The sequence below is a fragment of the Pan paniscus genome, chromosome 10 (assembly GCF_029289425.2).
Source record: "Pan paniscus chromosome 10, NHGRI_mPanPan1-v2.0_pri, whole genome shotgun sequence".
Classification (NCBI taxonomy): domain Eukaryota; kingdom Metazoa; phylum Chordata; class Mammalia; order Primates; family Hominidae; genus Pan; species Pan paniscus.
In genome coordinates, this window is record NC_073259.2 from 40,181,816 (window position 1) to 40,195,615 (window position 13,800).

The following is a 13,800-nucleotide window of genomic DNA, read 5'->3' on the forward strand; positions in this document are numbered from 1 at the left end:
AACTAAACACCAGAGTAGGGGAGACAGAGATTGGGAAGAAAAGAACTAGGAGAAGGGGATCGAGGAGCTGAGACTGCACTGAGAAGTAGAAACTACATCTAATTCTGATTGTATTGGCTTTGCCATCTTTCTCCTTCCCTCCTTCCTTCTTTCCTTTCTTCCTTTTCTTTCCTCTCTCCTTCCATGTCCCATCTCTTCTCTCTCACTCTCTGTGTTTTTCTTCTTTTTCCTCCACTGCAGTCCCCAGTGCCTGTCCTGCTCCCTGAGGCCTGCCTGGCCTTCCTCCTAGTCACACGCCCCCTCCCAGCCTTCTTTCCCAGCCATCCCTGGAAGCACCAAAGCACCAATGCCGCCAGGCAAGAATCCAGCCTGGGCCCTCACCCAGCACCCAACTTTCATCTTCACCTATCTCTTCCCTCCAATCTCATGTACTCATAAATTATTACAATTAATTACAGCCAAGGAAAGCCATTCATGCCGTGCCTCTCCCGCGCACTCCATCTAGCCACCAGGAAACTTGTAGGCAGCCAGCCGGGGAAAGCACAAGCTGGGCCTGGGCCTCAGCAGCCTCCACCCCACCCCCAGAGACCCCCCACCCCTCCCTGACTGGAGAGAAGCAGCAGCAGAAGCAGACGTTTGCCCTTCCAAGGTAGAAGGAGCCCATTCTCTGGCTCCAGCCTCCGCTAGACGACCTGAGCACTTGCCTCCTCCACAACAGCAGACTGGGAACCACAGGGAGGAGAAATAACGAGAACTGGATACAGTTGGGTTTCTGGTTTTTTAAGTGACTTCAATATATTAACACAGGGCTGTTCTACCATAACAAACAGAAGCACGTTACAGGACGGACGCTGGGGACGAACCCTGGGGATGAGAGGGAACACTATGTACAGCCCAAGGCGCCGGCCTGCACGGGCCTGACCCAGCCCGCGGCATGGTCCCCAGCCCTCGCCCCTCAGCTCCTGGGCTGGGAATCATTATCATGTATGTGTGTGTGTCTTTTTTTTTTTTTTGTACAAAATCTGCACGCAGAGCGCCCCAGGCCCGGGGAGGGATGACCTGGACCAAATACGATACAGGGAAAAAAAAAATAGAAATATAGCGATTCAAGTACTGGCTTCTCTGAAGAAAGGAGGAAAAAAATCACATTTGTATGTGTCATTTATTTCGGTTGCGCTGGGGAAAGAGAACGTAGTTTCTCTCCCCGCCTCCTCCTCGCTGGGTAGAACTAACTCTAAAACACCAATATCTCAACACTGAACCCTCCCAAATCGCAAGAGTTTTCTTTTCCCCTTCCTTTTTTTTCTTTTTAAGCTGATTGGCTTTTGTCTATCTTGCTCTTTCCTTTTCTTTTTCGTCTCTTCCCCGCCTGTGTTGGGGTATTTTGTGGGGTTTTTGTTTTTCCCTTGGCTGTGCTGAGGCAGCAGGCTGGGTAGGGTTTAGGACTGCTCCTTGTCGGTTTTCTCTTTATTCATCTTTTTCATCTTCATCCTTCGATTCTGAAACCAGATTTTGACCTGCCGCTCGGTGAGATTGAGAACCCGGGCCACCTCATACCGACGGTCCCTGGTTAAATACATATTGAAGAGAAACTCCTTCTCCAGTTCCAGCGTCTGGTACTTGGTGTAGGGGCAGCGCTTCTTCCTCGTGGAGCGGGCGTGAATCCAGTTGGCCACGGGGTTGCCTGGAGGGCCAAACACAAGCAGGGGTCAGTGGAGCCCCTTTCCAGCCCAGGACTTCTGCTACTCTACCCCCAGACTTAGCCAGGTTCCCCAAATGCAATAACTGAACCTGAATTTGGACACATTTTGCTTTAGGAATTTTCCTCCTTCCTCGTTTTGCATTCTGTCCCCTCCCCAGCTTCCCCCTTTTCAGTTTCCAGCACCTAAAACTGTAGGAAATCCAAAGCTATCAAAGCCCCTCCAGTCTGGTCCTCAGCTTCAAGAGTAGTAATTTGAGAATATCCTCATAAAAAGTCCAAATTCCCAACCGTTTCATAGGCCCATAAACGCTTCTCTCTCTTGTTTTTTATTTTTATAGCAAGGTCTCTCTCCTCCCCACCTCCCTCCTCCTCTGCCCCCTCCCATCCTCCCAGCCCATGACCAAGTCCTGAAATTTTAGCAGTTCTGCTTCCTGACCCTGAGAATCCCTAAACCCCTCACCACCCTCTGCAGCACCCTCCTCCCGCTTGGAGTTCAACCCTGCTGAGGCGAATTCTCAGGGTGATGCTGAGACGGGAAAAGTCTTTCTCCTCTCCCCAGAGAGCCGCTGGCCTTGGGGACAGGCTCCCCTATATCTTAGTTTTCCTGTTTGGCCTCCAGTGCCCCCCTCCTGCCAGCCCCAGGACAGGCTCTGCAGGAGCCAAGCCTCCAATTTCAGGTTTATGGGAGTAGCTGAGGGCAGGGAGGGAAGCCTTCAGAGGGGTATAATTAGGCCCTGGCCCCTTATGGGGCTGGAGGAAAAGATTTCCTGCAGCCCCCTCCTGGGACTCCCCCAGACACTTCCTCACACCCAGGGGTCTGCACCCCCTCCCCTGCTGTTTCTCCTTCTTTCCCCTTTTTCTGGCCCTGCAGCTCCCACCTGCCCCCCACCCTAGCCCTCCTGTGCAATCTTCAGAAGGCGCCTGTCTCCCTGATTGGAGTGTGTGTGTGTGTGTGTGTGTGTAGAATTCTCTAATCTGGGGAGATGCCCACTCCTCATCCCTGATCCCCATTCTCAATCCTTCCCCTCCAAGACCCTCAGAAGAGGGTTCTCAAGTTTAAGGAGACTCAGACCCCACTTTTATCCCCACTTCTCTTTGAAAGTCCTGATCTCTCCAAGTTCCCAGGCTTCGAAATACCTCAGACCCCTCACCCAGTGCTCCTGGGGGAGAAGTCCATGGACCTTCTGTTTTGTGAATCTCTAGTGGGGTGAGGACCTCCACGCTGACTGGGAAGCAGGGGTCATTCTCGCTGGGGGTATCTCCTCTGTGCCCCCAGTGTCCTCCTCACCTCTTCCCTGTCCCATCTCAAATCATAAACTGAACTTCGCCCCCAGCCCCATCCCCTGGCCCTGTCCGCCTTTCTTCGAAAGTGGTGACTGAGCCAAAAAGCCTGGGCTGGGAGGAGGGGGCAGGGGTCTCTCATCAAAGCCAGTTCCTGAGAGAGGAGCTCCCCTCGGCCCTCTCCCAACCTGTCTCCCTGGGCCCCATTCTCAGACCTCCTGCCCCTGAAAGCTCCCCAAGGTAATTCGCTTTTATTGAGTCCTCGCCCCCTCGCCCCTCTCCCGCGCTCCCTGCACGGTTCGGGAGGGCTGTAACTCGGCTGCCCCCGCCCGTCCTCCCCTCCCCTCCCGCGCCGGTTGTAAAGGAAAATTGCTCCCAACTTACTGGGGTCCAGGTCGGCCTTCTCCTCTTTGTGCTTGCTGCCGGCGAGCGCGTCCGCCTCGGGCGAGGGCAGTGTCTGCGGGGCGCGGTCGCGCAGCTCCCCGGGCGAGCCGTACATGTAGTCCGGGTAGCTGCGGCCCTCCCCTGGGCCGCAGTCCGCGCGGCGCCCGGGGTAGGCGTCCGGCTTGAGGGCGTAGTGACGGCCCCCGGCCGGGAAGCTGGGGAAGGAGACGGCGCCGGACAGCGGCTCGAGCCAAGTCCGCATGTAGCGCGTGTCGGCGCCGAGGTGGGGCTGGGGGCCGTACGGGTGATATACCACGGACGACTGCGAGGGCACGGGCGCCCACGACGTGCTGAACACTGCCGGCTTGGGCGCGAAGCTACAGGACGGAAAATCGCTACAGTCCGGCACCAAACCGCTGGGTCTGGCGGCGGCGGGATGAGCCCCGGTGGCCGGAAACCTGGACGCTAGGAGGTCTTCATTGTCGTGAGAGATGAGCGAGTCCACGTAATAGTTACTGATGGGCCCCGTCGCCGACATCGTAACGGGGTTTTACATACATAAGATTATTGTATGAACTGTATATGTACTTTTTATCTGCTCACAGAACAATCAAGTCAGGTAATTATTTTTCCAGCCTTTTCCCCGCAGCTCATTGGCTCCCCGGCCCCCACGTGATCGTATTTACCCAAAAATACGGCGCGGATCAATGCGCAGGGGCTTTTTTTTCCTTGCCTTTTTTCCCCCTCTCCCACCCCCTTCTCTCTGCTGCTCCCCGCGACCTGCGATTTCCTGGGGGTCCGGAACTCTGGACCCAAGGCACCGGTCACCCCCTCAGGACGGCTCCTAGCTCATCTGAGAAGCCCCTGTGCCCATGTCCACCCATAAGCAGATGGCCTCCCCCCAACCATGAGGATTTTTTAATGGGGTGAAAATGCCAGTCCCCGAAGCCAGGGTTCTCGGACCCCCAGGGCCGAGCTGGGCGCGGGAGCCCCGCAGGGGCGGGGAGGCCGACCGAGGTAGGTGGAGGAACTATTTCTTGACGTAATCCGTCTCTGTCGGCCCCGACGCTCCCGCAGTCTCTGCGCGAGCCGAGATCAGCGATTGTCAGTTCGGAACGTGGCTTTTAAAAATGCGTTTTTAAATAGTGTGTATGTATGTATTTCTTTCAGGAGCAGCAGGGGCGGTGAGGGAGGGAGGGTGGGAGGGGACTGGGGAAGCTGAGATACAGGGAGGGAAGGAGGGAAGGGGAGCGTTCTTCTGCCACTGGCCAACTCTGCCCCCCAAATCTGGGGTAGGGGAAGCCTGGGGAAGGTGGTCCCTGGGTGGGAGGGGTAGAACCTCAGGATCTCATACACCTTTATCAGCAGCCTCAGAAGTCTTCTCTTTGCTTTGGCACAGATATACAGGCGCCTTTATTTTAAATTTATTGTCTATATCTATTTATCTTTCTTTGCCAGCTTGAAGAAGTGTAGGAGAGATCTACACAACTTAAGTGGGGCGTCCCCATCCCATCTTCCTGCGCACCCTCCTTTGCCCCCAACTCCATCTCTGCGACACTTCCCCACCCCCACTCCCCCCAAAAAGTCGCTCCCGGGCTCTCTCTGCAGAGAGCCAGGGTGAGAGCGGGCAAGGCAAAAGAGCGACCTCGGTCGTGGGCAAGTAGCTTGTTTTTACGTCCCTCAATAAAATTTTTATGAGGATCATTTGATTGTTCATAAATGTGTCTTTCATTAAATAAAATTGTAGGCTGTTTTTGGAACGGGAAAAAAGCAACGGAGGAACAGGAGAAAGCAATTTCTTTGGGGTCGGATGCAGGAATTCCAGAGGGGGCAGTGTGATTGCAGAGGAATATCAGACAACTTGGATTCCTCCCCCCAATAAGTTGGTTGCTACCCTCCTCCTTCAATTGAGGGTTTGTGCCCAGCCCTCTGCTTTGCATCAGACTGTCCCATGGTGGTGTAGTAAAGGGGGGCTTTAGTCAAGTAGGAAATTATCAGGGTGGGTGAAGAAGAGGGGGCATGGAGGTTGGCTGGGGGGTGGGGAGAAAGGGACAGGTGAAGCCCCCAGAAATATGGTGCACTTAGGCAGGGTAGAGTGAATTTGAAGGAGGGGTGCAATTTCAGGGTCAGAAAGGAAGAGTCCCAGTCTGTGGCCAGGGAAAATAGACAGGAGCTGAGGTTGAGATGCAGGCTCTGGAGGCAGCAGGGTAGGAGTCTTCCCAGACTCGGCCACGCCTGCCCTTCTTTCCCTCTCCTGTCCCCAGGAGGGGACCAAACGCCAGGGGTGGGGGCGGGGGCTAGTTTTCTCCTGCGTCTCTATGGATCTTTCTCCTCTGGGGTGGAGAGGGGCTGGGGAGAGTGTGTATGGTATGTGTGTTCCGGGGGAGGAAAGTTAGGGGGAGACAGCTGCAGCTGGCAGCACCGACCCCAGCTCCATAGGCCCCCTCCCAAGTCTCTGCTCCTCCCCCTCTCTGGCTCTTTCCTTTTCCTTTTCGGTCTAAGGGGGCGGCTTAACGGGGCTGGGATTTCAACTCATGGGGGAGGATGAGGGATGTGTTTGGTTGGGAGAGGCGACTTGGGGGTTCAGCTCCTTGGCGCCACTGTCTTCCCCTCCCTTGAGCTGGACTGAGCTGGGAAGCCCAACTTACAACAAGAAACAGAATATCTCTTTGGCCTTGATGGAGTTGGGTTAGCTGTCAATCAAAAAATCTCCCTCACTAGTTCAAGGAAAAGACAGGAGGTTCCAGTCCCCCTGCCGAGGCTTTCTCCAAATCCCCAGTACAGCCAGCACCTCCCCCAGCCCAGGGCGGCTGAGGACCGGGCCCGGCTCTTGGGTGGCTGCTGGCAGCGATGAGCAGAGACGTTAAGCCCTCAGCGGGGCCCGGGGCCAGACTGAGACCAAGAGGACATCAGGGGACAGAGCCTGAGAGAGACTGAACCCGAGACAGCCTGGGACAGACCAACTGAAACATGGAGTCAGGCCCAAGAGAGGAAAGAAGGAAGCGGAGCATTAGAATAAAGGGAAAAAAAGGGGGAGAATTAAAAGAAGGAAGGCAAGATGAAAAGAGATAGGAGAGCCGGGAAAGGCAGGCGTGCAGAGAGGGAGGCGGAGGAAGGGCGGCCGTAGGCAGGCAGGACGGGGCAGGGGCGAGCTGGCGGAGCAGCCGTGGCATTGTGCAGCCCGCTGGCTTGCCGGGCCTTTGCCGCGGGACCGGCTCCGGGCGCGGCGGCCACTTCTGTCTGGACACAAAGGCGGAAGAGGCCTCCTCTCCTGCCCCTCCCAGGAGACTTGCCCGGATGGGTACTCTAGGCCTCAGGGATATAGAACCCCATATTGGTCCAGACAGCCGCTTAGGCAGCTGGGGGCTGAGCCCTGCTCTATTCAAGGAGCGAAGAAACAGAAGAGGAAAGAGGTTTCACCCCTGCTCTTCCTTTGCGTCTTCTCCAAGCGACAAGGCCAGCTGCCCCAGCCTCAGCTTTCCTGGAGGAAAGAGTCCCTAAGGAGCCTCCCCTATGGGCCTCTGCTATTTGGGAGAGTTCCTCAAATAGACATTGGGGCCGTAAAGAGACGCCCCCTTCTCTCCTACCCCCTTTGAACACCGCCTTCTTTTCAACTCTTGAGCTGCCTGCGCACCCTGCCTGCCCACTCTGCAGAGGCGGCAGCAGCGGGCAGTGAGGCTCACCGGCGGGATCCCTGCTGCCGTGAAATCCCCTGTGAAACCAAGGAGATTGTCGCTTTCCTTTATTTTATTTTATTTTCTGGGACTATGAACTCCGAACTCTTCCCACTCAGAGGCAGGCACGGCTGTGGATCAGGAAGCAGGCCTCGCCCACAGCCCCTTCCCAGCCAATGCCTCATTTTCCCTGCGCCCTTCGGAGAGAGGCGGCCTTGGGGAGGGGGGCTAGAAGAGGCTGGGAGTTCCGGAGTCCACTGGGCGGAGGTTCCGCAGGTCCACAACTGGATGTGGCCTGTAGCCCCCATTCTCCACATTTGGAGGGGGGTGGGTGGCAGACCAGGGCTTTGAAGCGGACCTGCAGATTTCCCTCAAATCCAGGTTTGTAGGTGCGGGGGGCGGGGCACAAAGGATATAGGGGCACCAAGAAGGAAGGTCTGTCTTCCTGGGGTTCAGTTACTCCTTCTGAATCTTCTGCCATACTCCAGACTTCCCCTCACCCACATACTCCCTTCAATTTTCCTCAGCACCGCTGGGGCAAACCCGGGGACTGGAGGCCACTGGGAGTTCTTGTTGGGGAGGGGGAAACCCCAGCTTTAGCTCGCAGCTGTGCATTCACTCTGGTTCTTAGAGTTCCCTCCCACCCCCAAAAGACTTCACTGGGCACAGGAGAGACCCCTGAGGGGGAGGGGCACCCTTACTCCATCACCTGAAACCTGGGCAGCTGCGGCCACAACCAAACTAGCACCGTGGGAAGGACAGACAGAAAGACACGTTAGAGTCGTCCCCTCCCCCTGCCCCGCGCCTTCCTTTTAGTGATTTAAATTCCCTCCGGTTCAATCCACACCGTCAAGTTCGGATTAAATTTAAAACAGGCTTTCTCCGGTGTCCCCAGCGGGCCATCCCGGCTGCCGCAGGCAGGGAGCCCGCTCCCGGCTCGTCAGCACCCGCCCTGCGCGGAGAAGGCCGTACTCCATTTGCTTTCATTTTCCTTCTCCCCCTGAAATGGGCTCATTTCACCTCTCCACTGCCCTCTCCCCCTCCCCGCCCCCTCCCTGGTTCCCCTCTACTTTCCCCCCTTCTTTCTCCTGATCCCTCTTTGTTGGGAAAAACACACCCACACACAACTCCTCCTAGCTAAGGCCTGCGCTGGAAGCAGAAACTGAGTTCTCTTGGCCTGCCGCGAGGAAACCCGCGTCCTGCCCCTACCCAAGGTGGGTATCTGGGATCCCTACACGCCAGGAGTCAGGTCCCGAAGCCCAGCAAGAGTGAAATCCCCAGGGCCTGTGAACGTGGCTCTCTCAAAGCCACGGCCTGCCGGGCCTGCATTCCCGCCGGCGCCCCCGCCCTGCCGCTCCGCAGCAAGCGGGGCTATTTCCGGCTCCCCCAACGCGGTCTGGTTTTCCAGCCTGGGAGTGGCTGGAGGGGGAGCCGCCCCAGAGCTAGAGCCGCTCCCTGCCCTGCCTGGAGCCCCAATGGCCCTGAGCGCCTTGTTACCTGATCTTTTGTGTGATGTATGTGTCGCAAGGAAATTTGCAGTGACTTTGGAGCCCAGACTGAGGAAGCGGAGGTGGCGAAAGGAGAGACAATACGAGTCCGAAGTACAATTAAGGGGCCAGAGCCGCTCGTCTCTCCCCCGCCCTCCCTGCCCGACTGCGAGCTGTCTGGCCTCAAACCTCAGGGCGACACGCGAACCTGGAGCCGGAAACTCAGCCCGTGGCAGGGAGAGTCAGAGGACTCTGCATCCAGAAAACAGAAGCAAAGCGCCCTTCCAACTTGGGGACGCCTTAACCAGCCCCTCTGAGTTGCAGATAACCCAATGAATGAAAGTGCAAATTCCGCCGTTTTTCCCGATTTTTTTCCAGCCTTGGGAAGGAGAGCTCAGGGTTTGGGGCGTCTCAGACAGAAAGGCAAACCGCATCTCCTGAGGCAGACAGACCCACAACATGAGTGTGAGCCTGAGATCACATACAGGTTCAACATTTCCCGAGGCCTCTTTGCCAGGCCCGGCGGGCGCCGATCTCCCTACCTTCTCTCCCTCCAGGGCCTCAGGCAGAGAGACCCAGAAGACTCTGTCCCTCTGGTTTGATTCAATCCCGCTTCGGAAGCGCCTTCGTTACCTGGTCCTTCGCTCCCCACGGCCATAGATACAGGACAGGCGGCTCCCGCCTGGGGAGGGAAGCCCCGGCCACCACGGCCGCCGCCGCCCGCCCTCCTTCCCTCCCTCCCTCCTTCTCGCCCTCCCTCTCTCTCCCTCCCTCGCGCGCTGCCGCTCGCGGGGCCCTCCCGCGGGCAACCTGGTCTGGACCAAATCCAGGTATATCCGAAAGAGAGAAAAAAGAAAGGACCTTTTACGTGGAAAAGAAAAGAAAGAAAGACCTTCCATTGCATTTATTTTTCATGCTGTGACCATTGGTCGGCCTCAGTTCAGACGTCCCGGACACGGCCCGGCAGCTGCAGAGGTGTGCAGGGCCTGCCGCCTCTCCCACGCTGACCGCCGCGCCCCGCGCGCCGCTTGCTCCACACTCTGGGCCGCCGCCCCCAGGGCAGCCCAAACACCCAGCAGACCTCAAGGTCCTTTCTATAGACTCAACATCCGGTTGCCCGCCTCGCCGCCGCCCACAGCCCGGGAGCCCGCTCTGCTCTGTCTGCGGCCAAAGTCCATACACAATCCACCTTGCCGGTGCTCTCGCACCCTGCCCGGACACCCCTCCTGGCCACGCAGCCGTCCGGGCCACACTCGTGCTGCGGTCCAGCCCAGGACTTCGAACCTCGCCCCCTGCACGACCCACACAAAGCCCTGAGCCCTGGCGTTCCCACCCGAAGCCCCCAGTCCCCGCTGCCGCCGTCTTCTTCACCTGTTCTCGGGAAGGGCTGCATCTCCGAGCCGAAGTCAGGCCGTGGGCCGGGGCGAGGTCCCAGAGAGGCCACAGCGGATCTGCCAGGCTGAGCCGGAGCCCCAGCAGCCGACGAGAGATCTCAGAGACCAAGGCTCGCCTTGGCGAGCTCTTGCCTTTTCCTCCTCCCGCAAGTCTCAAACATTCACACACTGAGAGTTCAGCTCTATAAATCCTGCTCCTCTTTCCCATATCATAATTAAAAAAAACCAGTAGGGGAGGTTTTAACTTTTATTGCGATTTCTGGAGTTGGGCTGCGGAGCATATATTAAGTTTACGCTTATGCGCTCTCGGCGGGGAGGGTCCTTTAAGAAATAAAAATCCATCTTAATATCCACAGACGAGAGAGATAATTTTTTCTCTTCTCTTCACGCTGTTCCTTCTGAAGACTCCCTTCCGGAGAAGCGAATAAATAATTACCATCGCCTTAGCCATGATCCACGGCCTTGTGCCGGTGGTGGACTCTGACCACCAGACTGGTCCTCACCTTGGCCCTATGAGACCTCGCTCCATTTCTCTGCATTTGGGGAGGAGACACCTCAACCCCTGGCTCTATGACCTCCCACACATAAGCCCAACAGCTCTGAAACGGAAATGGGGGCACAGAGACCCAAAGCACAGAAGTCGTTCATTAGTGAATTTCGGCCCATCAGGGACTCTATCTCCAAGCCAAATGCTCCTGAGCACCCAGTCCCTGCCTGGGACACGCTTTGCCCCAACTGACTGTGTGCCTGGGGCAGCCTGAAGACTCAAAGGCTGCTAGGAGCTCCCAAACTAGGGGAATCCCTTGCCTGCTTCCCACCAGCTGGCCTGACTCTCTGGAAACTTCCCCATTTCCCTGGGAGCCATAGAGAGGTTTGAATACTTCTCTCCAAGAGAAGAAATTTTTTCTCCCACAAAGGGATGGGGGACAGACAGACCAACAATCCAGCTAGGGAGACAAGAAATTCTATTCCCATTTTCTCCTCCAGCTTCCTTGGGAGTCAAAACAAATATGTTCGCATAAGAGAGGGGAAAAATAAATGTGTATGCGTATAAATACATACAGGGTATTTAAGAGAGCCTAGGGGAGACAGAAACAGAGCCCTACACTCATACAAGGTCACATATATCCCTCCCAGCAGATGACTGTGAGAATATAGAACTCTGTATATATTTTGTTACAGGGACATAATTTTGTTTCCCTGTATAGACGTTTATAATGTTTTAATAATCATAATAATTTCAAAGTAAGAGAACCAAGAACCTGACCTTCTTTTGGCCTCTCTTCCCCAGTATCTCTGAGAACAGGGGTGTATCTCCTCAGTCTCCATAACCCCTCCCTCATTTATTCCCCCCCCCAACTCCGCCCGCAGGCAGGCAAAGAAACCTCTTTTGAGAACTTTCTCTGTAGCAACCAGGGCCAGAATTGAAGAACCAAGGGGGAAAGGATGAGAGGAAGCTTTGCAAAGTTTCACACTGCTCAGATTTTCCTCTACCCCATTCTCCTCCCCTCCTCCCCCTGGCATCAGCCAACAACCTTTCCACCAACATAGCAATGGTGGGCACGGGCAGCCTCTGTTCACCCAGATGTTTCCACATAGTGCAAAGACAGGCAGCTGCCTGACAGTCACAGCCACAGAAACTGAGGCCTTCAGGCCACAGACAACTAAACAGAGACCAGAGTCAGGTTTTTGCCCTGATGTTTCCCAGTTGCGTGCGTGTGCGTGTGTGAGGGGTTCTACTTGGACTTTGATGGCTTTCCTCTAACCTACCAACACCCCAAACATGTCCTTCCCCTGGAGATGGAGCTATAGAAGGGGAAGGGGAAAGGGCTGGGCTGGCGCTCAGAGTTCCCCAACTCTTGGAACCTCCAGGTACCCCACTTTTCTAAGGGGAATCTTGAGCCCCAGTCGACTGGAGGTGGTAGGTGGGAGAGGCTAACCATTCCAGAGACCCTCTTCTCTTTCTGTGCTCCTCTTTCTGCTAATAATTCTGCCCCACCCTGCTGCCCAACTGAGCTGGCCCGCCAGGCCACCTCTTACTCAAACTCCTGAATTTCCTTGGAATTGGCTGGACCCTCTTTGTCTGTCTGCATCAGCTGGGCCCAGGAGACAATAGCTGCAGGAAAGACTCCTCTCCCTTAATCACAGGGATTGGGATAGGTTGAGAGGACGGCATAAAGCAGGGTTCTCCAGACTTGTTCTGCAACCCCACTCACAGCTTGTCCTCCTTGGTCTGCACCCACTTTGCCCTATCTGGGAGGGGGCAGTGGGGCAGTCCCACTGGGGAGGGTAGGAGTGGGAGAGGTGGGTTGGGGCCCTCGACGAAAACCGACTGATGTAACTCAGGCAGTTTCTTGTTGCCGAGTTCAAAACTCAATCCCAACAACATGAAACTACCTAAGCCACAGATCAGCTGAGCGAGCAGGGCGGGAGATTCAGCTTTGCATCTATCCGGAGGAGAAGGGAAGGGGGTTGGGGAAGGAAGAAATTCAGCCCCGTCCCCCTTTCCGCCCCCACAACCTCCCTAAAGACTAGAGAGTAGACTTTGGGTTGCTGGGTGGGTAAGGGGTCTGACTGCCTTCATTAGTTTCTGGTCTAAGCAAATCGCTCAGGAAAAATCTGGTGAAATGGGACCACTGGCGGCCAAATACCCGCCCCACCCCCAGCACCGCAGTGGAGCTATTCCCCTACATCTGGCCCTGGCCCTGGGGGAAGCTGGATCTTCCTTCCACTCTGGAGCTGGGTCCCCTGTCTTGTCCATCTGGCTCTCCTGCACTCTCCTGCTAGACTCCCTCTGATCCTCTCCCTCTCAGCTCGGTTTAGGCTTCTCAGCGAATGTGGGTAGCTGAATCATAGCCCTGTGCTCTGGAGCCACTTCCAATCAGGCCACTTGCCTGGCAAAACGTTACAGCCAGGGAGCACAGGGAACAAGAGGCTGGATGAGGCTCACATCCAAACCAGCGAAAAGCAGGAAAACCTAAGCTTCAAGCTTCAACCCGCTGTACTCCTCCTCCCCCACCAACAGACGACCAGACTGAGCAACACCTAGACCAGAGTGTCTTCGAGGAGACCCAAAGTGCCCGAAAAGATAAAGAAGCCAAAAACCATCAATTTATCCCTTTAACCATGGAACCCCCATGGCAATGGGCCGGGGAGGGAAGGAGAGGGAGCTCCCAGTCGCTGCCCTCCGCTGCCAGCGGCCACTAGGAAAGCCTGGGTTCTCGGCAAGCACAGATGCCCTAAACACCTTCCTCCAGGCTCTGTCCGCTGCACGCCGGACACCTGGGGACACCGCTCATCCTCACTCCGCCGCCAAGAGAAGAACAAGAAACCGCTTCTCTTACCTTGTCGCTGCCTCCTCCTCCTGCTGCTCCTGGCGTTTCTGTTAGCTGCTGTCGAGGTTGGGGGGGCTGAGCTCCTCATGCCCCTCCAGCGGTTAAGTTTATTCCTTTCCTTGGATGGGTGGGGGGCTCTTGGGGTGACCCCCAGCAGCAGTGGGGTGCGCCCAGCCCAGCACCCCAGGCAATCAGATCCGTCTGCTCCTCAAGATTGCAGTTTGCTCTCTGCCTCTTTCCCTCCTCCAGTCACCTTTAAATGCATCTTTTACTGCAGCACCACATTATATTTGCAGATCATAAAATCCACCTCTCGCGCGCACCAAGACCGTCCTGACATTACTGTTTTATGACCTTGACTTATTGTGGTCACCTGGATAATATTTAAATCAACGTTATGGTCTCTCACTTACATTAAACCCGCCAAGAGACGTTCTAGAAAGGCTCTAGGAGATGAGTCAAACACAAAACACACACATCCACACACTCAGCCTTTTCGGGGGAGGGGGTGTTGCTAAAAATCACTAAAAACAAAAAACCATC

The 13,800-nt window shown here is 55.9% G+C and overlaps 1 protein-coding gene, 1 long non-coding RNA gene and 1 other non-coding gene across 3 annotated transcripts; 1 reads left to right on the top strand and 2 right to left on the bottom strand.

The window, feature by feature from the left end:
- Positions 1-764: 764 nt before the first annotated feature.
- On the bottom strand, positions 765-9,911 carry HOXC9 (homeobox C9). Its single transcript, XM_003830991.5, has 3 exons — positions 8,539-9,911; positions 3,368-3,962; positions 765-1,684 (listed from the first exon to the last, which is right to left on the bottom strand). Exons 2-3 carry the CDS (start codon positions 3,903-3,905, stop codon positions 1,440-1,442), a joined length of 783 nt encoding a protein of 260 aa, XP_003831039.1. The 5' UTR covers positions 3,906-3,962; positions 8,539-9,911; the 3' UTR covers positions 765-1,439.
- LOC134728483 (uncharacterized) lies at positions 3,804-5,071 on the top strand. Its single transcript, XR_010108921.1, has 2 exons — positions 3,804-4,384; positions 4,826-5,071. It is a non-coding gene; the product is annotated as an uncharacterized LOC134728483 (long non-coding RNA).
- Positions 9,912-12,236: 2,325 nt separating the features above from the next.
- Positions 12,237-12,346, bottom strand: MIR196 (microRNA mir-196). The gene has a single exon (NR_106574.1). It is a non-coding gene; the product is annotated as a microRNA mir-196 (primary transcript).
- Positions 12,347-13,800: the final 1,454 nt, after the last annotated feature.

What these genes read in the sequence shown, in the direction of transcription:
- HOXC9 (XM_003830991.5), bottom strand. Translation starts at nt 3,905, where the DNA reads ATGTCGGCGACGGGGCCCATCAGTAACTATTACGTGGACTCGCTCATC. An exon ending in GAAGGCCGACCTGGACCCCA is followed by an intron (nt 1,685 to 3,367) that starts GTAAGTTGGGAG and finishes TTGGCCCTCCAG; the next exon opens with GCAACCCCGTGGCCAACTGG.